The following is a 22,908-nucleotide window of genomic DNA, read 5'->3' as shown; positions in this document are numbered from 1 at the left end:
AAAGCCTGCAGGTGAGTGGTTTCCTGCATTGCCATTCCCCCCAGCTGAGGGACCTGCTTCCTTCCCCTGCAAGCTGGATCTGGGGCTCCCCCACTCACGCCACACTAGGGCGGGCTCCCTGCTGCAGGGGGACTGAGCTCTGAGCCCACAGCCCACCTGCAAGGCAGTCGCGGCCCACTCCTGAGCCAGGGACCACCCGTGGGGCACCATCGCTCTAGTGGGGCAATCCTGAGAGTGCCGACTCCGGGCGAATTGCTCCGCCGTCGCCGCCACGGCCCACGACTGGTTCCTCCGCTCTACGGCACCCCAGGCCCGTCCAAAGAACACGTCTCTTTCGCCACTCGCTAACCTGAAGCCACGCAAGCACTTCCCTCAGACGCTCGCGGCCAGGAGCGCTCCTGACTGGGAGGGGGGATGGTGAAACCCAGGCTCTTCCGACAAAAGGATCTTCTCCATGCTGCCCCTGGCTTATTCAGAGAACGGTCCCTCGCGCGCGTGTTTGAAATGTTGGAAACGTCGCTTCTCCCGCTGGCGGTGACCTGCGGCCACGTCCTGCCCCCTGCTCCGCGGACTTCGGGGATGTCTCCTGGGGCCTTGCGGGCGTGTCCCAACATGGTTCCCCCAGCCCGTTGCATAGCGAGGTGGTCGTGGCAGATGGGCGTCAGTTAGGCGGCGGCTGTGTGTCGGGATGTGAGCGACTAGCCGAGCTTATCGGTTAGCACTATCGACTTTCGGCACACACCCCCCGCCCACGTTTCGCTCTGCAGCTCTGCAATATTAAGAGGCAGGGGTGCTGGCCTGTGAAGATGCTGGCTCAGTTCCTGGCCTCTCATTCGTCAGCATTAAACCCACTGCCGCTCTGGCTGGCTTCCCTGTCCTTTACAATGCAGAGCGACAGCGGGGGAGGTGTTGCGGGTTGACCACTGACTCACGGGAGCAGGGACTGAGCCAGGTCTACACACGCCGGCTCTGCAAGCCAGACCGAGTCCTGTAGCTGCTGATCCTTCTCAACATATCAAGGGGCTGATAACAAAAATGGATACAAAAAATCGATTAAAAAATCGATAAAAAAAAACCCATGAAAAATCTGACGACAACTTGATTAGGAAAGTAACCACATTCTAACATCCTTAGTTGTGTGGGTGTGTGAAAAATTACTTCTTAGTCCCATCCAGAGCTGCTGAGGCCGGCTCTGCTCAGGGCTTTGGTCCCGTGGCTCTGTTCAGACCCTGTGGTGACATCCTTAAGCCGCCTTGCACCCTACTGTGTTGCTTTGACACCTGGTTGCCACTGTGTCGAAACGCACTTGCAAAACAAAAACAAATCCCAAACTGACCTCTAGTGTTTTCCAATTATGGAAACGCCTGGTAGCATCACTCTAATTGCCTATCAGCACAGCGATTAGAAGTCTCGTTTCAAGGGGTTTCTAACTCGGATATGAATATCTGATCTTGGCGAGTGCTTGACATGACCGCTCTGAGCCACGTTGCTAGTTGTTTATTGACCCAATGCAAAGAACTCCTTTTGGGTAGCTCTGAGCTATGTGGCAGGAGGAAGAAAGAAGAACGTGGGAGTTTGGGATATATTTTTGCATCCCTCTAACGGCGGCGTTTGACAAGGATCGTGGAGACGGTAAGCACAGTTTAGTTGCAGACTTCTGTGTATGCACAGGACAGACAAGAGTTGTGCAAATTTCCCCGGGAAAGCCCTGACCAGCATGCATCAGCCGTGCCCCAGAATTGGCCCGTCTCCAAGGCTGAGCCGGTAATGTGATCTCTGTATCCGATTCCCTTCTTGGCCTCTCTTCCGGCCCTTCCGACAAGGAGATCAACTAGTCCTCCAGGCAGTGGATGGCGACAGACCACTAACTCAGTTGCATCCAGGCCTCACAGTTGCTAGGTGAGAAGGTCTTTCTGTAATTACTGCCCTGGGTCAAATTTGCGGGGGCGGGGCTGAGGGCAGAAGGGGCGGGGCCTACAGCAGTCAGCCCTTCCCACCACCCAGACAGCAGTGTTGTCCTCTCCCAGCTGTTAAAGCCAGGTGGCGTGGCGGAGAGGTGCTCCCACGGCCGTTCAAAGGGGGCTGGCTGTTCAAAGGAGTGGTGGCAGCAGCTGGGGTTTCTGGACCCCCATGACACACCGGGCCCCCATGTAATTACCTCCTTTGGCCCCTCCCCCCATCCCGTCAGCGGGTCTGATTGATACTAAACGTATTACCGTGTCTGAGGCAGCTTAGATGATCACGGTGGTCTCTTCTGGCCTTAAATCCGTGACTCAAGGAACCGGCCTGCCTGCCGGCAATACTATTTATTATCCTCCAACCCTGATCGGCTGGCACTTTTCCTCCCAGCCTTTCGTCCCTGGGGAAACAGTGCCGCTGAGGTTTGGGTTGCATGTAACCAGGTAGGATAGCGAGGAAGTTCTCCTGCAAACAGGTGCTTTGTTTCGGACATAGCTTTGTTCCTGGAACCAGGCTGTGTGTCTTTGGGCTTTGTCCGATGTGTCCTTTTGGCAGAGAGAAAACCTGATTGTGCCCCAAAAAGAAAAGGCTGAAAGGCAGCCCCCACTGTGAACTGATGCACGGTGATTGTGTTCGATGTCGCATGTATAGCTGACAGGGGGAAGCAAAAGGATTAGCAGCTTGTTTGCATCTCATATGTCGGCGTGGCGCTGCTTTCGGTACAATGAGAGTCTGACCTTTGGGGAGTTGCTTTTCGGTGCCTTCATTCCCGCTCCTACCCTTGTCTTGCCTATGTACAGCGTAAGCTCCTTGGAGCAGGAACAGTCCCCTATTAGATGTGGGGGCTGTGGCTAGAGCAATGCAGCCGGATCTGAGCTGTAAGGTTGCCAGATGGTTTAACAAAAACTACCAAACACCCCCCCCCCCCCAAAAAAAAACACCGGGAAAAAATTCTGTTGAGGAAAAAAAAAAGTTGTTGAAAAAAAAAAAGCGGGTGCTTACACCTTTAAATGGCCCTGCGCTCCTCACTGCCCCCCCCCCCCCGACAGATGCGTCAGGGGAAAATTGTCCCTGTCAGGCTTCCATCCAAGGGAAACAGGAAACGTTTCACACGTCCAGTATTTTCTCATTTTTTACCAGACAGGGGACCCGAATAACAGACAGTCCGGGCAAAAACCGGACACCTGGCAACCCTTCTGGGCCAGGGTGTCTGTTGCTGCAGGAATACAAAGGCTGGTCCAGCTTACCCGGGAGATCCATCCGCAAAGGGTCCATTCCAGGCCTGCGCTGGAGAGTCTGGGACGGGTGGATGTGCATGTGTTTGTCTGAAACCACAACACACTCAGCACCCGGCTTTGCTTTGATTCCAAAGCCGCGCTGCCCGGCGTGCGGAGTTCCCCGGCTGTCTCCAGTGCGGTTGTGGCTGCAGGAAGCGCCCGGCTAATAACAACCTCGCTGCAGATTTCAGAGCCCGGGACTTCTCGAACACGTGTTCATCCCTGTGACAGGCTGGGTCGGCTTTACCCTGGGGGAAGCGGGAACGGCGCTCCGGGACTTGAAATGTGCTGGGCTCAGCTTGGGCCATTACAGAGCAAGGGGGTAGAGTGGGGGAGGGGAACCTTTTGGAGTCGGGGGGGGGGAGGGGCTGCTGACCCACAGAAAAATCCGACGGGGGCTGCACACAAGTGAGAAGCAAAAAACCCCTCTAAACTCTCATTGCGAAGGAGAAAGATGCTCCCTGCATTCCCCTCCCACACCAGAACCCCCCCGGCTAGTGGATTTTGTGTGCCCCAGCCCCACGGGGAGACGGCCGGGGGGCTGGAGCAGCAGCACAGGCTCCCCAATGCTGTGGGGAGAGCCCTGAGCCTTGGGGGCAGGATCCAGGTACGTCGGGGCCCACCCTTGGGTGAGCGCAATGGAATCCTTTTCTGCTCTGAGACCCTCAATGCTCAGCTGAATGTCTGCCCACATTCACACAGTGCCGTTTACCGGCACCCGTGGGCTGGACCTACAGCAGGACGCACAAGGCAGGACGAGAGGGGGTGAAGCTGGGAGGCAGAATCTTCCTGGGAATCCGTCACTTGGGACCTTTGGTCCTTCTCCCCATGAAGTGCTGGCGGGTGCATGCCTGAGGCTGCATTTACTGCTGTCCAAGGCAGATTTGCAGTGGCTTTTAGCAGCAGCAGGACGGGGGCTGGGATGGATGATTGGCAGGCACCGGGGCTGTGTCAATCAGAGAGCACCCGCTATATATTTTGTTTGTTTGTGGATTTGTTTGTGCAAAATTAAGTCGGCTTCGCGGTTCCCTACTGATACCAAATTTTGCATAAACAGTCCTGCCGCTTAAATTCGCGACATGCATGACTCCCTCCACTGGAATCTGCTGAGGGAACGGTTTAAATCAGTGTTTTTCCCACGGCGAACTGCAGCCAAGGGGAGCCACGGGGCTCCGGAGCTGGTAATTAAACAAACCGGAGCGGCCCGGTAGCAGCTTTTTCAGAGTGGGTCTGCGGACCCCGTTGAGCAAGGCTGTTTTAAATAATTATTGGTGCTTTTCTTCACCGTTCATAAGAATATTGGCTCACAAAATTAACACCAAGGCGCCAATTCAACTGTCATTTTAGGGCAAAGAATATTTTTACTGTTACGAATCACAAAAGCATTCTAAGTAGTTACGGACAGAGTAATGGAAGCTTGACGGGTTTCTGATTCAAATGTGCGGTGTTGGGGGGGGTGAGTCGATAAAACGAGTAATGCTGGAAGTTGAAATCCTGCACATTTAAAACTGTTTTTTTACTTTCCTTTTGCAAGCACGTGAATAAAACATTCGGTGACGTATATTGAATTTCTTGAACTTTCCTATCAGTGTAATCGACACAAAATGACTTTGCCCGGTCAACGACCGGCTTTCCCTGCTAACTAGAAATATTGACTAGTTGGCCAGACCCAGGGCATCATCTTTCTACTAGTCTTTTACTAGTCGTCATCGTCTTTTACTAGTTGTCCAGACAGCGGCACTCGGATGCACTGAACGCCTCATCCATTCTGTCTCTTCGGGGTGAGTCACGCACGTTCCAGGATGGACCCTGAGGGGTGCAGTCCGGAGAGGGCCGAGATGGAGTGAGGAAGGGGGGCTGGAGCAGAGCTTAGCCCCTCTCTTTGTTGCACGTTGCTAGAGGTCGGCTTGGAATGATCATTCTTGTGTGCCAGTTTTGCCTGCCTGCTGTCGGTGGGCATGGTTTGCAGCCCCTGGAGGAGCCGTGCTCGGGCTGCAGTAACAACCTTTGACTGTGCTCGGGAGAGAAAACACCCTGGATTTAGAAGGGATCGCTCCTGGTTTACTGTGGAGGAAGCGGGAGCAGCATCAGGCGCTGCCCGCCCCGGCACTTCCTTCCCACCCCCGCACACGCTGATTCACTTCAGCCCCGCTGTCCAGAGAGGCCGGCGTGCTCAGTCCCTTATGGGGCGGGAGGGGATTCTTCGCTAGGCTGTGGTTTGCCGACTCGTGTCTCTTGTGCAACAGAGCAGCAGCCCCGGTGCAGGGAGCCGTTCGCCGGGCCTGGCTTTGGTGGGGTTTGCTTTCCCGGGGCTTGCTCTGAATCCGGTCCCGGCCTGCGATCGCTGGGGATGTACAGCAGAACCCGAGTGCTTCCCAGAACCCTGGCACGTCACGGCCCGCAGCAGCTGTGGGCGGCCTTGTTTTCTGCTCCTCCGGGCGCCCCAGCCGCAGGTGCGGCAGCGCAGGGAGGGGGAGGGTCCCCCTGCACTTGACCCAGTCAGGAAAATGCCCCTGGCTGGTCGGCGGCAGGTGCTGGTTGAGCTCCTCCCCTGGGCAGAAAGGCAGCAGCACAGGAGTTCGGGGTGCTGCCGCTGCCATGGGGAGCTCTGCTTTCCTGGGGATCACTGTGCCGCACAAGGGGGCCTGCTGGAGGGGGCCGTCGCGGGACTGGCTCTCGGGGCTCGGTGGGGGAGGAGAGGGGTGCTGAGAAGGCACCATGAGCGGGGGCGTGCCGAGGAGCCAGCTCTGGGGATGACGACGGATGGGGCGGCGTAGACAGCCACGAAGCCAAGACATGCCTTGCGCTCGTGAGGTGCTGGTGGGAAAAGTCACTTCCGTGAATTCCTTGCCTGGGTCCCATTGGCTCGATTCTCACCGCCTTAGGCTATCCCGTCCGAAACGTTCAGCCGGTGGCCGTCTGCTCCACGCCTGGGGGAAATTAACCTAACAGGGTATCCTTTGCATTTAGGTCCGGGAGCGTCAGAAACCACTGGACGGAGATCTACTCTTTTGTGGAGAGCCTGGCGGAGAAGTTTATAAGGTAAAGATTTCGCCGGAGGAGCCTTGGGTTATAATTTCTGCCGCGTTTCGCCTGCTGCGCCTAGGCTGAGGCGATCTTGCGGCTGACGCGGGTTTGTTCTGTCTGTTTCAGCCCCATGCTGCGCATGTCCTTCATCGTCTTTTCCTCGCGGGGCACCACGGTCATGAAGCTGACAGAAGACAGGCAAGTCCCTCGCCTCCCTCCGCCTGGCTGAGCCAGGGACCCCTAAACAGCTGTAAGAGCACAGGCCCCGGCTAAGGCCCGTGTGTCGCCCGGATCCGCTCCCGCGGCTACTGGAGTCCGTTTCCGCTGGGGGCAGGATCGAAAGCCACGTCCGGGACGGTCCTTTGGCCTCCCCTTTGCAGCCGTAGGGCCAGAGAGAGCAGGCCAAGGTGCCGCAGGCAGAAGACTCTCTGTGCGGCCTTCTCCTGACGTGGCCCAAAGCACCAAGCGACCCTGGACTGCGGCTGACGGCTACGGCTGGCGGTTGTTTTGCACGGGGTGCTGCTCGCTCCCGCCGTCTGCTTCCAACGCTGCCCCGCTGCAAAGCCGGCCAAAGGCACTTTCCAAGGAAAAGGGGGACTCTGAGGCTGCAGCAGCCCCCCTCTTTCTGCCTCCTTCTCTCCTGCTTTATATCCCAATTCACCCTCTGTTGATGGCTCTCGGGCTGAACTTTGTCCATTTCTCTCCGCCTCTGCTACGTAGTTTCCTCTGGGGCCAACTGCTTTCCTGCACTGGCCACCTCTCCCTGTGTCCGGTGCTGGCGGTGCCGTGTGCCTCAGTCTCCCCAAAGCACCTCGTAAAGGTGGTGGTGGAGACTGGAATGAGACAGCCTCCCTGTTCCTTCCCCTGCGTCTTCTGGGGCCTGGCCCGAAGCCGACAGGAGAGTTTCTGGTGGCTTCGCTGGCTTCGGCTCAGGCCCTCGTGTGTGTCTAAGGGCAGAGCGAGCTGGGGTTCACCTTGCCCAGGTGGCTTTGCCCTTCGCACGGTGAAAGGTTGATGCTGAGCCCGTGGGGATAGTGGAAATCGGCGTTAAAACCTTCCCTGATTGACCCGCCCCCCCATGTGCCTTCCTCATGGGACATTGCAGCACATCTTACTCTTAGAAAGGGCAGAACGTGCTGTGCCAAGGGATGTCTCCCCTCAACGCTCCATTGCCCCTCTTCCCCATTCCTCCTCTGCCCCATTGCCCCACTGTCCCATTGCTCCTTTGCCCCACTGCTCCTCTGCCCCATTCCTCCTCTGCCCCACTGCCCCACTGTCCCATTGCTCCTTTGCCCCATTCCTCCTCTGCCCCATTGCCCCACTGCCCCACTGCTCCTCTGCCCCACTGCTCCTCTGCCCCACTGCCCCTCTGTCCCACAGCAACTCACGCTCCTCGTTTGCAACTGCACCACCCAAGCATCTGTATGGGGAGAGGTTGGGAGAATGTCCCCTGGGTGGTTGCAAATGTTTCCCTGCAGGTTGGATAGACATCTGTCAGGGATGGTGTAGACGGAGCTTGGTCCTGCCTTGAGGGCGGGGGGCTGGACTCGATGACCTCTCGAGGTCCCTTCCAGTCCTATGATTCTATGAGTAGCTGAGGCTATGTCCACACGGGGAAGGTTGGGCAACCGAAGTGCTGTCGACACGCAGAAGTCGCCAAACGTGAAACTAGCTCAAAGTGGTTTTGCTGCCTCCCATTGTCAACATTTCCTGGCCAGATTGCTAGCTCCCCTGTTGATAGAGCAAAGCATTGTGGGGAAGCATCCCATGGGGCAGTGTGGTGGGAAGACAGAGTTGATCCCTGCGCTTCTCGGGATTCCCTCGTTGCTCTGGGAACACTCAGGAGTATCAAAGCAGCACAGCCGTCTCCAGCACTCCCCCTGCAGCAACAGCCTGCCTGCTGCTGTGTTCCTAGCAGAGCAGAACAGGAGCACTCCAACGATTTGCTCTTTGTTTGTTCCCCAAAGGGAGCAGCTCATTCCAAATTCTTCCTGGAGCTTTGAAAGGGGAGGGGCACAGGCCTGCAGGGCAGAAGAGATCACCACACACTGAGCAGAGCCATCCGGGCAGGCATTGTGGGATATTGGCAGAAGCCAGTTCTTTCAACCAAACAAATAGCCGAGTCCACACTGGCTCTTTGTTGACAATGAAGGGAGAGGAAAAGTCAAAGTCTTTCGTGGGGGTGGACATTTTTTGTCGCCAAAGCTGGGTGGTTTTCCCAACAAAAGTCGCATTACAGTGTAAACACGCTCCCGGTTTTGTCACCAAAAGGCAGGTTTTGACCACAAAACCTGCCAGCGTAGGTGAGCCCTGAGGCTGACTTCTTGGCTTCCTACATCCTTCCTTTTGGGTCTGTGTTCCACATGGCTGTTTTAGTGGCCTCAAATCAGGATCAGGGTCCCTCTTGCGCTAGGTGCTGTACATACCTAAGAACTGTTATTCTGATTCCCTTGTGGCGAGTGCACCTTCCATGAGCAGTCCTATCATCACTGAATGAGCCATTCATGGAATAAGATGCTATTCGGGATGAGTGATCGTATCAGAGTCTGTCCCATACTGAGGCCCGGTCTGTGCCCAAGGATTTTATCAGGCAAGAGGGTTGATCACTTTTCATTGGGCCACATTAGGAGGTCCACGGTATTCGGACCCTATTTCTGTACACTTTGGCCTCTCCTCGTAATTTTGGATCAGGCCTTAACTCAAGATCTCAACAGCTCTCAGAGCTGGTCCCAATCACAAATTTTGCTTTGAACTGGATCATGGCAGAGGCCCTCAGATTAAAGATTTGGGACATTTGCCAGAATTGAGATCTGTGATTTTTTTTTTTTAATTTGGCCTGTTCCCCCATTCCAGTATACCCACACTGCGACTGCAAAACAGGATCCTTACGCTACATCTACCGTGGCGTTCCGTCTTGGGCCCATGTCTGTCCGCCACTGAGCGCAGGGCAGGTTTCAGAAGGTTGGATCAGGGTGTGCTTCTAAGGATGCTGGTTGTTCCTGACTCTTTGGTGCACGTGTCGAGTGGGGGCGGGGGGGCGGTTCATTGTTCTGTTCTGCTCTCGGGGGTTTCAGGAACGTCTCAATGCAGAAAAACGAGATTTTTTTTTAATTCTTCTCGTTTCAAGGGAGGCCATAAGACGGGGACTTGAGATTCTTCAGTATGAAGTGCCTGGAGGAGATACATTCATGCATGAAGGATTTAAAAGGGTACGCGCCGTGGAACCTTCTCGCTTGGATTTATACACTTGTTAACTTCTGCTTCTATGGCCCCTGCTGCACCTACGCAGAGCTAATAACGTTTTGCATTTTGTTGCAGGCAAATGAGCAGATTTATCATGAGAACTATGGAGGTAGGATCGTTTTCCACGGCTCTGATTTATTTTCATTGAGAAGCTGGGGGGGTGGGGGTGGGGTTGTCGGCATGACTTGTGATTAACTCATGGGGGCGGTGCTAGCGTGACCCTGCCTTCCCAATCCGTTTTGATTAAAGCCCGGCTTTCGAATTCATACGTTCTCAAGCCGGAAGGTGCCGCTTGGGTTCTTCTAGTTTTGATCCCCAGCCTAACGAATCGAACCCAGCTCTTCGTGCTGGGAGCAATTCATCAGCCGCAGTCTAGAAGTACGGGGCTTTATGTGGAGCGTTCCGTTTGGAACCCACGCCTGTCTGCCGGATTCACCCGAGACGCTCCTTTGATCTTCAGCATCGCTGTGTGTGCGATCTGACTCCTGCTGCAGTCAGGTGAAGATGCCCCATTGATTTCAGCGGGTTTGGGACCAGGCTCTCTGTCCGTCAGGTTGCCTAAAGTGGCGGTGCGGGGTTTACATCAGTATAGCAAGGTAGCCTAAGATTTAAAGAATGTATTTTTCTTGCATTTTACTTTCCATATTTGAGAGATGCCAGAGTTTTTCTTCCCGGTGTGGCTGGAGGTCTCCTGGGTGGTCACAGGTCCTTGCTCGGTCCCTAACTGAATTAGTGTTGGTTTTTGACCAAAAGTGCCTTTCTCCCAAGTGTTTCTTTGTTGTTTGAGTTAAGTAAGTGTTTAGAAAAATAGAGTTCGGGAGCTCTTGTGTAACCCACACACCTAGGCTACGTCTATACTGTAGCCTTCTTGTGGAAAAGTATAAGCCAATGAAGTGTGGCGTGGAATATCGCCACGCTTCGTTTGCATAAATAATGAGCAGCCGTTTTTGTGCAAGAGGCTTTTTTGAGGAAGAATGGCTCTTGCGCAAAAAGAGCCGTCTACGCTGCTCATTTTTGCGCATTACTTATGCAAATGAAGCGCAGCGTTTGCCGCAAGAAGGCTACAGTATAGACATAGCTCTAGTGTGGGTCGCTGTCCCATGTAGTGGCACTTAGATCACTTACAGTGAGAAATAAGAGCAAGGGAACTCTACAGGCTGCTACACTAAGCTCCAAAGGTCCCAGGTTCAAATCTGCCTGGTGGTGGTTACACTTGCATTAAAAATGGCCTCCTCTGATGTTCACTGACCCTACTTCTGTTCTAGTTTTCAAGGCAGGGAGGAAGGAGACATGATCGCTAAAATGAAGTACCTAGACAAGAAAAATGTATGACATAAAATAGCAACAATGATCTTTCCAGCCATCTTCTAATATTAAAAAATCGAGCAGCCCAGACCTATTTTTTCCCCAGCTGCAGGTCACCTTTAAGACTTCGTGTTTGTGCCTCTGACATGACATGGGAAGCACTGCACAGCATAAGAAACCTGTCAGAACTCATCAGTCTCTTTCGTTTCCGGTCATGCTGGAAAGGCATTTGGAAGGGACAGAAACGGTTCTAAAAAACAACCCCTCTTGTCTCCCCCCCTTGCACAAATCCTGCTCACGATACTCACCTGAGTAGCCCTCTGATTGGCAGGAGGAGGCATAAGGATGGCAGGCTTCATTCCCTCGGGGGATCTCCCCAGCTTGCTTTGCTGTGGCGCAGGAATTGGACCTCCCCACCCCCCCGCTGAACAGTGTTCCCTCTAAGTTTTTCCATCCGTGTGCAGAATAAATTTTGTGTGCACCAAGGCAGGTGCGGATGTGCACCACCAGCAGAAACACAGGGTGCTGGCTCTGGGCGCTGTGGGTGCTCTGCTAATCAGCTGGGCGGCATTTGAATCTCTCCTGGGCGCCCGCACAAGCGCTCAACTTCCAGGGAACACTGCCCCCGAATCACAGATCCCTGCTGCCTTTCGCCGCCTTGGCCACACTCTGAAAGTTCCTCCTCCCTTTGGCATCACCCCACCCCGGGCAAGAAAAAGGGGTGACCTGAGTTTCCCGGGGGGGGGGGGGGGGGTCTGTGCATGGATGCTGCTGGAGTAGCTCTCTCACTGATTTCCCTGATGCTATGTGGGTGATGAAGATGGCCAGGATTTGGTTCCTAACACACTGTTCTGGGTCAGGTCGTTAGCCAACATAGATGGGCACAGCCACAGCGGCCACTCGACCCCCACTCCGCCCCAGAGCCCTGTATTCCTCCGGCAGCGGAGAAGGAAGCGTTGCCTGACTGTATTCACCCGTCAGCAAAGCTTCGCCGCCCCCCTGCCTAACCCCAGCCATGTTCACTCTGCAGGCCTCCGGACCGCGAGTGTGATCATCGCGCTGACGGACGGGGAGCTGCAAGAGGTTCAGTTTTATTACGCAGAAAAAGAAGTAAGTCCGCCTCGCGTTTCCAGGTGTGTAAACAGGTGTGTTGTGAGCAAGACAGGAGGAGTCATTCTGCCGCTCTACTCTGCGCTGGTTAGGCCTCAGTTAGAGTATTGGGTCCAGTTCTGGGCACCGCATTTCAGGAAAGATGTGGAGAAATTGGAGAGGGTCCAGCGAAGAGCAACAAGAATGATTAAAGGTCTAGAGAACGTGACCTATGGAGGAAGGCTGAAAGAATTGGGTTTGTTTAGTTTAGGAAAGAGAAGATTGAGGGGGACATGAGAGCAGTTTTCAGGGATCTAACAGAGTGTCACAAGGAGGAGGGAGAAAACTTGTTCATCTTGGCCTCTGAGGATAGAACAAGAAGCAATGGGCTTAAACTGCAGCAAGGGAGGGTTAGTTTGGACATTAGGAAAAACTTCGTGCCTGTCAGGGTGGTCAAACACTGGAATAAATTGTTCAGGGAGGTTGTGGAATCCCCATCTCTGGAGATATTTAAGAGCAGGTTAGATAAATGTCTGTCAGGGATGGTCTAGACAGTGCTGGGTCCTGCCATGAGGGCAGGGGACTGGACTCGATGACCTCTCGAGGTCCCTTCCAGTCCTAGTGTACTATGATTCTATGATATTCAGGTAGCTAAGTGTCTACATGGCCGTTAGATGCCCAGGTCTGGTCCCTGCCCGCTGCCCCCTGAACGCTGGCACCCTCGCACCTTTCAGGGTCTGCCTCGTACCTGAACGTCCAGATCACAATTAAACAGCCCTGAGCCTGAGTCTGCTGGCATGAGCCAGTCGCGGGCTTTTATTGGCAGTGTTGGCGTGTCCTAAGTGGTTTGTGTCAAACAAGAGAGCATCTGCTCGAGGGATGTAAAATCCCATTTCATTAGGTAACTGATTCAACTTTGTGTTTAACCGGTTAACCCATTAAACGGGTGGGTGCCCTCCCGCTGTGGTTGGGGGCTGATCCAGCTGGTCTGGAACACCCCGGCCCACGGCATACTGAGCTGGACCCTCAGGTTAATTGTAACCAGTAAGCCACACCCGTTAAGAGTGAGTCTTACCGGTTAACCGTTCACATCCCTAACCTGCTCTCGGTTCCAGTTTACCTGGCTTGGCCCGTAACGGTGTCTTTCCTGCAGGCCGACAGAGCCAGGAGCCTTGGCGCGATTGTGTACTGCGTTGGGGTGAAAGACTTTAATGAAACTCAGGTAATTTGGGGGCTTTTTTAAAACAAAATTTCTCCCCACCTACTACCAGCATTGGTTGAGCACAGCATCCTGACCTCAAAATAAGCTACGCCATCTGCGTGGCGCAAATTGCCTCGCTTATTTCCATGATATTTCAAAAAAGCTCATTTTGGCAAATTTTGAAATAAGGCGCGATTCTGAAACGCCCCTTATCCCTCGTGCAGGGAGGTTTACAGGGACGTCGGAAGAGCGGGCTTGTTATATTTCGATATAACGGGCTTGCTCTTAAGACGTAGAATAGCTATTTTGGGATACCGGAGGTTTCCCGAAATAGCTCCTCTGTGTAGACATAGCCTTACTTAATTACTCGACCCTTGCCTGGCCCCGCTGTGCCTGGCAGGCCCAGTTTCCTATGCTGCCGTTTGTCGGCCCTGCGCATTAACGATGGTCTGTCGTTGCAGCTGTCGACAATTGCGGACAGCATTGATCACGTTTTCCCGGTGACAGGCGGCTTTTATGCCCTGAGAGGCACCATTGATTCGGTGAGTGGGGCGTTCGGAAAGCGAGAGAAAGGAACCTTTTCCCGCGCTCTGAAAGAGGCCAAACGACCCCGGTGATCCAAAACCCCATTCTCTTCCTCTCTCAGATTCTGAAGAAATCCTGCATTGAGATCCTGGCAGCTGAGCCGTCGAGCGTCTGTGCAGGAGGTGAGCTGACCCTGAACTCGGAGGCAGTGGAATTACAAAAATGCCTCACTGCTCCCTACAAAAGTGTCCAATCCAAAGTCCTGGGATGTCAATGGAAGGTCTCCCCTTGACGTTGACAGAAGCCCACGTGCAGCTTCAAGATGGAAACCACAAAGGCAGGCTCTGCTGTTCAGAAGCCGCCGAAGGGCCCTGAAATTAGTGAGAGTTGGGGTTCTAGTTTCAAAAGGGCCCAAGTGACTTAGGAACCTAAATCTCATTTTCAAAAATGACTCTTGGCCCCATTTTCAAAGTTGTCCAGCAATGCGGAGAGGCACCGAGTGCAGATCCTCGCAGGGTTCTCGGCTCTTTCCTCCCACTGGCATCCCGCTTGGCAGGTGATTTTGAAAGCCCCGCGAGATGCCTGTTTGCATCTTTTGGCATCTGCCTGAGAATCTGGCCCTGAGGAGCTGGAGTCTAACAGGCAGGCAGTGGAATTCAGGCGTCCGGGTGGTGCAGCCCCTTTTTAAAATGGGACCGAGCCTCTTCTATGGCCAAGCCAACTTTGGAAATATCACATTTGCCTAGCATGTGGAAGATCCCTGGTTCACAACCAGGCGGAAACAAGGCTGCCTTTCCTTCCTTTAAGGCCCATTTATCGTGGGCTGGCTAGCTCAGCTAGTTAGAGCGTGGTGCTTGTAACACTAAGGTGGTAGGTTCAAGGTCCCTGCTGGGCAGTTGATGCTTACGGGGTGATGGATTGTCGTTCTTTAGCTGACTGCGATGGGCCAGGAGAGCAGAAAAGGAAACAGACTGAGTGGCTTGCGAGGAGCAGGCAAGAGTTACGGGGAGAGGGGGGGATTGTTCTCTGTGGCTTGTAGTGATAGGACAAGGAGCAATGGGCTTAAACTGCAGCAAGGGAAGTTTAGGTTGGACATTAGGAAAAACTTCCTACCCGTCAGGGTGGTGAAACACAGGAATAAATTGCCCAGGGAGGTTGTGGAATCTCCATCTCTGGGGATATTGAAGAGCAGGTTGGACAGACATCGATCAGGGATGCTCTAGACGGTGCTTGGTCCTGCTGTGCGGGCAGGGGACTGGACTAGATGCCTTCTCGAGGTCCCTTCCAGTCCTATGATTCTAGGGTTACCGAGTTAGGATCTGCTCTTACAACCCTCGTATGCATACGCAGTCTTCACCCATGCGACCCATCCTTCCGACTGCACATGGTGGGCGAAGGCCTAGCTTAGGAGGCCAGCCCCAGCCCCTCCCCTCCAGAGAAATAACAGAATCCGAGAGAGAGCAGAAGTACCTGTCCATGAGGACCCGTGTTAATGAGGCTAGGGGGGCTGTATGTCTCTCAAACATAGCTTTTAATGAGGAAATGCAGATGTTAAAGGCAGGAGAAACTGTCTTATACTCTGTCCGACGGGCTGCGTATTTTCAGAACAAAAGACCCACTTGCTCTACCCATAGATGACAGCCAATGTCAGAATTTTCAGGAATTATTTGAGCGCGTGGCTCCCGTAGAAACCACAGGCAGTCCAAGCACGGGTTCCGTAAAACACTCACAGATGTTTCAGGAGAGGCGATCAGAGCGGTCCTGAAACAGAAATAACGAACAGCATAGCCCAAGACACCTGCCGGTTTGTAAAGTGTGAGCATTTTGCATATTATAATGAAAGAACTGCTCCCGTGATGGGTACATGCAAAGTATCCCCAGGGGAGCTTCCACTAATGACATGCCTTTCGTGTTTAGTAAATTGAACAGGGAATTCTTCTGGTTTGTGTGAACCATTTGTTTGCTGTGGGTTTTATTTGTTGAGAAGCCTAATGCAGCGAAATAATAATGACACCATAAGCTTGCTGTAAGGTATCATTTACGGCATGGCTAATTAATGCTTAGGCTACTGTCTTGCATTAGTTTGCTTATATGTTCTAAAAAGAAGCACGTTTAAAATAGCAGTGGTGCATGAAAGCTGACCCTGAGCATTCCAGACAGAAGATGAAATTTAAGGAAAATCTAGTAAATATTGCAGAGAAGAGAAATCTTGGTTTAGGCTTCATTTCTACACAGCAGTTGCTGGAGGATACATGTTTCATTTTCAAACATCCTCTGTTGGTTCTGCCATTCTTTCCAAAGGAGCAAAGGCGGAGAAGATAGTTGCCATGAGACATTCTCCACGAATTATTAAAACTGGAAGCTTCCCGTTAACAAAGGGAGGGCGAGTCAAAGAACACTAAAACCACGTGGTGAAAAATCAGACCATTGCAAAAGTCTTCTCAGTTCATTGAAGTGGACCCCTATGTTGTTTTATTTATTTTGCAAACGTTTTCCGTGTGTGCATCTATGGAAATTCGTTACCAGATTTGTTTGTTTGCAGAAAAGCTGGATTTCAGTAGCATGTTTTTATGCATTTTGATAAAACACTCTGTAAGTTTCATGAAAAATGAAAGATTTTGCCAAGTTGATCATTTTTCTTGAACAAGCTCATTTTTTTAAAAAAGTCCATATTTCAAGAACAATTTCTCCCCCTTCTCCTTCCTGGTTTATTTGTGCTACAGCTTTCCCCTTTTTGCTGACAGAAATAAATTAAAAGCTTAACTGAAATGTGCATGGGACTTTAGAGAGCAGCAAAATGTTTGATTGGAGCCCAAATGATTTTTTTTTCAACTTTTTGATTTGCTGAACATTTTGAAAAAAATTATTTTTGGATCAACTCAAAACATTTAAAAAAATGAAGCAAAAATCAGTTATTCGCGCAGAGCTGGAGGATTGTTTCACAGAAGAGGAGGTCATGGTGTGAGTTCTGTATCAAGAATCAAGTAGAATCAAGTAGATATTCTCCAAAAACCTTAATAAAATGGCACATTCTTACCTGACTTAATATTCCTGGACAATAATATGCATTTATTATTCAGCTTCAACGCAGTACAAGTTATACGTTTTATTACTTCATTAACATCTAACTCATGTATGTACACACAGAAAGCACAGTCAAAATTTTGTCACGCAGAGATATGTACATATACATTCCGATCTCTAGATCCTTTGGAAGTTTCCTTAAATCAACAGTGAAGTTTGTTTGCTCTCCCCTCCGAAATATGCACTTCTTGGTGCCAGCCAGACATTTTGAATGAAATTCACCAAAGTGAGGGGCGTAGTGGTTAATTTAATTATTCTTACTGGCCATTTTAATCTTCTCTAATGCCAGATTCTGTGTTAGTCCATGGGACTTCGCTGGACTAGGGACTATAGCTGGTTTTGGGCTGTTCCTTATGAATCAGAATTACTATTATATGTGTATTGACTAGTTAGCAATGATCACAGCTTTGCTTTCGAGTGGCTTCATATATTGCGGAGGAAATGGCTTCTGCATGGCACTAGCTGAATTCTGACTCGTTCCAGTCTGGGCGTTGTGTGTCTGAGCTCGAGCTAGCTGGTCCAGCCGCTTGCAAATTGATCTAGCCGGGTTATGACAGCTCTCTGAGGCTTAATGCTTCTTGACCCTGTAAATGTATAGTCCCTTATACGGGGGAACGTGCCCAGGTCTTTCTGTTCCCTCTGATTGAAAGTGACCAAGACATGCCGCCTGGAAACAGGCGATCAGCGGGGACTGGAAGGTGCCGGGTCGGCCATTTGACAGCATCATTGCTTTGATTATGCTCACGGGACGCAGATGTGATTGAAAGGTTTTGCTGGATGTGGCACCCGACGGGCCGCGTCAACGGCCAGGTGTGGATGCAAGCCGTCAGCTCCTCATCAGAGTCAGAGAAGCGAAGCCGACAGCCCAGCCAGCGCGCACCAGCTTCAACCCACCCTCTCGCTGCCAGCGCTGCCCAGTGATTTCGCTGCTGACCTTTTTCCCTGCGCCGTCTTGTCAAAAGCTACAAGCTAGAATCTGACAGTAACTCAGAAAGAAAAGGACGCAGCCTGAGCCAAGGCCCCAAATTAAATAGAATTAGCCATTTCAACAGGCCATCACCCGGAATGCATTAATGCTCCGTAGCATCTGACGGGGAGACTGTTCAATAGCGACAACCCAACCCAGCCTCGACGGTTTACGTTTCCATGCAGGGCTGTTGTTGAAGCTATATTGTCCCCTTGTGTTCGTGGACAGATTATTCTAGGGGAGCTGGACGGCTTTGGCAGGTGTCTGTACCACGAGTGCAGGGGCAGGACGGATAAACCGTCTCGATTCAACGCCCAGATGTGGCTATCCCTGGGAACCTTTTGCACATGGAGTCCTCTGTGTTCTCAGGGTTGGCGTTTTGGTTTGGAAACCTCTCCTGTGGTCAGTGATTGCACCTCTGTGTATGTAAGGGGCGGGGTGTGAGAGCCCGCTGTTTCAGAAAAGCAAAGGGCCGTTGCGTTTTGAGGTCAGGAGGGAAAAAGTAAAAAAACAAACCCAAAAGCATCGGCGGTGAGATCGGCTTGGAGTTAGCTGGGGAAGCAATGTCAGAGTAAGATTCAGTCTGCAAGCTGCCACTAGAGAGTCCCGTGAGAGTCCCAACTTCCCGGTCTAGGACAGACGTCGTTGTCAGTTGTGTTGGGGTCCAGGAGGTCTGATTCTGAACTGAGGGGGTGTTTTCCCCACTGACGCTGGTTGCGTTTCCCTCTGCTCTGACCCGGAAGCTGTCCTGGTCAGTTTCGTATCCTGGTGTGCGTGCCGGAGCAACCATGCTACCCTGCAGGGGAATGTCCAAGTGCACCCCACTTCAAGTAGCGTAGAGGCAAAGTCAGGGGTGAGCCCTGGAAGGAGCTGTGGGACCCATAATTACACGGATTCACTATGCCAACGGCACTGGGAGTTGCACTACAGCCGTGCATCCTGCTTCTGCTCTGGGCGTTGCCTCGCACCCCTTGAAACTCACCAATTTTAAAGCAAGCAGGACCCTTTTGCTCATCTAATCGGACACCTTAGATAACACAGGCCAGGGAATTTCACCCTGCCCCAAGCTCATATTCGCTGAGTCGTAGTTGTCATAGCTTGGTGGTCGAACTAGAGGAGTGATGAGCAACCGAGGGCGAGGGCCTGGGCCGCACAAGTGGCCCTCCTCCATCTCAGAGGGCCGCAAGGTTGTCGTAACCAAGACGGTCTCCCGGGTGAGGGTCGTTTTGCTATGTGCGCTTGTGTACCTAGACTTTGTGGGGGGGTGCCGACTGCCCCGGGGCAGCGCTGTGATTGGACGCCGCGTTGCACACGGCTCTCACGGTCACGGTTGTGTGCAGTCAGCGCGTGCCTCACCGCACGTGCCCTGGTTTTACAGGCCTGCCGTACCGGTAAGCAAAACCCGACACAGATGGAAACCAGCGGAATTGTGGGCAGCAGTAAACAAAGGGGCTCGTGGGCCGCACCTAGAACCCCACCGGGTGCCCACCGCTGCACAAGAGCGCGGTTTTTAGAAAGAAACTTCCTATCTCCACGTCCCCTAGCCAAGGTGGCAGAGAGCCAGCTGCGTGCGAGGAGAGCGCTCGTGGGCGGGAGAGGAAAGACCCACAGCTGCATCGCGTCAAGGCTGCATAGTGGGCAGCCAGACCTAGTGGTCAGAGCCAGAGCTCCCCGTCAGCCACTGCGAGTCAACCGGGTCAGGATACCAGGGCTGAGAGACAGGAGACAACGCAGAGATCAGACTCAGAGGGCAGTGGGCAGGAGCCAAGCCAGGGGAGCAGAAGCGGAAGGCGCAGGGTGGGCAGTCCAGTGCAGGGTGAATCCCGGTCGTTCACACAGCGTCCTCTTACTGGCTTAAGTGGCGCTGGCAGGCCAGTCGGCTGCTCTGGGACTCGGCTAACCCGGTGCCAGCAGGAGAGCTTTTGTCTAGGGCTGGGCTCCATGTGTCTTGGACCGTCAGCTTCTTCGGGTGTGTCTCATCCAGGGTCACACATGCACTGGCCCTGACTCTCCTGTGCATAAAGGCCATTTCACACCACTCCGGCAGCGCTCCGCAGCGTAACTGCAGCTCGTTCTCTGGGGGGGCTTAGTTAATAAGGAGCTAAATGCAGTGCCTTTAGGATGACAATATTACGGGCCAGCGTCCCAAGCTGGGGATCTGGGCCTGTTTGGATTGACAGGTTATTTTGCTGTTGAAATGTTGGGGAGGCACAATCCCTGTGGACATGGACAAAACATGTGCAGGGGTGAGAATGTTGCAAGCAAATATCCCTTGGGGGGCTAAGAAAACCTCCCCCACTCTGTTACAGCAGTGGTCTTTAAGTCTCTGGTCTGCACTAGCGACCCTGGCAGGGTTTGGGGTTCTTACCGCAGGAAAGCGTAGCTATTTAGAAGAGCCGGGGCAGAGTTAAAGAGCAAAAAGAGCTGCTGTCACGTCACACTTCAGACCGGGGATTAGAATGAAAGGCCATGGTGGGAAGGGGTGGGGAAAAGGTTGGCCGTTTCTCGACGTTCGTTCTTACTTCCCCTTGCAGAAGCCTTTCAGGTTGTGGTGAGAGGCAACGGCTTTTATCACGCGAGAAACATCGATCAAGTTCTCTGCAGCTTCAAGATTAATGACACCATCACGATCAGTAAGTTGACGGGGGGGATATTGGGCCTATAAATTACGCACAGGCCTGGCCTCGTTCCTCTTGGCATCGAGGCAAGTCTTTGCTTTGACTTTGGGGGGCTTTCATTAGGACCCCAGTCCCGCACTGAGGGTGAAATTCATCCCACGTCATCCCAACGCCTGGGGGTCACTGAGGGTCCAGGGTTCATGCTGAATCTCTGCCTGGGGTGACTTTCATCCTTGCTGCACCGGAGGTGGTTTCATTTGCTCAGCTCCGGCCCGTGAGACGGGAAATGACCCTCCATTATAACCGTTGCTGTCCTGACCCTGGGATGCTGCGCTCCGAGACGTGCCCGCACGGGGGTGCTTGGAATGGTCACTAGGATAGAAAATAGAGGATGTGATTGGAAAGGGACGGCTAGAGGGACAAGGCGCATGTTAGAGAGACGCGGAGGGCGAGGTCGCCTCTGTGTGTGCCCCAGTCTCTGTTGGCGAGAGACACAATCCAGGGGTTGCGCAGTCAAAGATGTGACCTTCCCATACCCTGTCCCCAAGGGGGGCAACCAAACTCCAACAACGCGGCATGCAAAGGGCCCAATCCTCAGCCAGCCATCAAGGGGCCCCGTCCTGAGGGTGCCCTGGGCGATAGCGCCATGGCGACATGGAATGACAAGGAAGGCAGGCCCTGCTGTGAACTAGGCCCACGCTGGGCCGGATCCTGCACCTGCAGCTCTCATTGATGTCAACAGCACCCCTCCGGGTGGGAGACGCCACCCTTCCTGTACGTGACCCTCTGTCTCGTTTCCTTCCAGATGAAAAGCCGACCATTGTCCAAGACACCTACTTGCTGTGCCCTGCGCCGGTCATAGACGACGTTGGACAGTAAGTGCAGCTCTGTGAGGGCTGAAGGAGAGCGGGCGTTGGCTGGGGGATCAGTGGGAGATTTAAGCCGTCAGAAAAGCAAACGGAATGCTGGGAATCATTAAAAAAGAGATAGAGACTAAGACAAAGAATATCGTATTGCCTCTCTGCAAATCTATAGGACGCCCGCATCTTGAATACTGCATGCAGAGGTGGCCGCCTCTTCTCAAAAAGATCTATTGGCCTTGGACAAGGTTCCGGAAAGGGCAACAAAAATGATGAGGGGTTTGGAACGGGTCCCATCTGAAGAGAGATTGAAAGGACTTGGGCTTTTCAGCTTAGAAAAGAGGTGGCTAAGGGGGGATATGGTAGAGGTCTATAAAATCACGACAGGAATGCAGAAAGTGAACAAGGCAAAGTTATGTACTTGTTGTCATAACATAACTAGGAGTTGCCACATGAAATGAACAGGCAGACGGTTTAGAACCAACCAAAGGAAGTTTTTCTTCCGGCAGCGCATGGTCAACCTGTGGAACTCCTTGCCAGAGGGTGTTATGAAGACCAGGATTTTAACAGGGTTCAAAAAAAGGACTAGATACTTTCATGGAGATAGGTCCATCAATGGCTATTAGCCTCTGTTAGTCAGGGGCTGGGAATGGGTGACAGGGGATGATTCCCTGGTCTTTTCACTCCCTCTGGGGAAACCTGACATTGGCCACTGTCAGCAGACAGGACGCTGGGCTAGATGGACCTTTGGTCTGACCCAGTCTGGCCGTTCTGTGCTGGGGGGACAGGATTCAGGTGCTTGACCCTGTGATGTGTCACCTAATCACATGGGCAGAGCATTGCATCTGGGTCCGCTGGTAACATTCTGTGTCCTCGGAGCCCAACCACGCTGCAGTGAACCCCCCGTCTCAGCTCCGTCTGACAGGCGTGGGCCCCCGCAGCCAACGGTTATCAAATTTGAAGCCAAGCCCCAGAGGGCGCTGATAGGTTTGCCAAAGTGGGCGGATTTTCATGGTTCCCATGGTACCTGGTGTAATCTGCGGTTGCAGGGTCAAACCAGGTAATACTTGGGAGCTTTCTGCTCTCAGATTACACCGTCCGACCAGCCAACCCCAGGAGAAGCGGAAGGAGAGGTCTGCGCAGGCCCCTGCACCTCTGAGATCTTTTGCACAGCTTTGCACGAACGGCCCAAGATTCGATTCCCATCTCGTCGTGTAGTGCCACGAACCCCGCCTGCATTGCATGGTGGAGAACGCAGCCAGGGCAGAGTCAGAGGGCTGGCTATGTTGGAGCTGGGATTGAATTTCAAGCCAATTTGAAAAGTCTGCCCCGAAGAGAGGCGGGGTGGCTTGCACGTGGCTTTATTTCTGTATCAAGTTTCGTGCTTTTGGATCCACTCTGCTCCCTCCAACGATGCAGTTTGTTTTATTACCCAGCCCCCCATTAAAGTTGGGTTGATTTGTGCTCTGTCTTACCCCCCTGCAGCCCCATGGGTGCTCAGGTCCGGCTAGGGAAGTATTTACGTGGCTGGGTGGGGTTTAAGCCCGGCAGAACTAGATTTCTAGGGACGGGTGCTACTCTGGTGTGTGTCAAAAACAAAGTGTGCGAGCGGAGAACACGCCCTCGGACCAGACTGTGTGTTCAGCCCCCCGGGTGTGAATCCAGGGAATGTCCGTGGCGTTGTTCGGGTGTATCCCTGTGAAACAGAGCGCCCAGCGCGACCCCACGCTGTACTTACTGCAACTTACACCGG

At 53.0% G+C, this 22,908-nt stretch overlaps 1 protein-coding gene across 1 annotated transcript in view; it reads left to right on the top strand.

Moving 5' to 3' along the window:
* ANTXRL (ANTXR like) overlaps positions 1-22,908 on the top strand; it is a 50,916-nt gene that overhangs the window by 5,690 nt on the left and 22,318 nt on the right. Inside the window, exons 2-11 of the mRNA XM_075935709.1 lie at positions 6,207-6,278; positions 6,390-6,461; positions 9,391-9,472; positions 9,582-9,615; positions 11,842-11,921; positions 13,054-13,122; positions 13,563-13,643; positions 13,748-13,808; positions 20,212-20,310; positions 21,101-21,170. Coding sequence (XP_075791824.1) covers positions 6,207-6,278; positions 6,390-6,461; positions 9,391-9,472; positions 9,582-9,615; positions 11,842-11,921; positions 13,054-13,122; positions 13,563-13,643; positions 13,748-13,808; positions 20,212-20,310; positions 21,101-21,170 — 720 coding nt within the window. The remainder of the gene's footprint in view (positions 1-6,206; positions 6,279-6,389; positions 6,462-9,390; positions 9,473-9,581; positions 9,616-11,841; positions 11,922-13,053; positions 13,123-13,562; positions 13,644-13,747; positions 13,809-20,211; positions 20,311-21,100; positions 21,171-22,908) is intronic.

This window comes from Pelodiscus sinensis, chromosome 8 (genome assembly GCF_049634645.1).
Source record: "Pelodiscus sinensis isolate JC-2024 chromosome 8, ASM4963464v1, whole genome shotgun sequence".
In the NCBI taxonomy this organism is placed as follows: Eukaryota; Metazoa; Chordata; order Testudines; family Trionychidae; genus Pelodiscus; species Pelodiscus sinensis.
The sequence above is the reverse complement of the archived record's forward strand: the minus strand, read 5'-3'. Positions and strand labels throughout refer to the sequence as shown.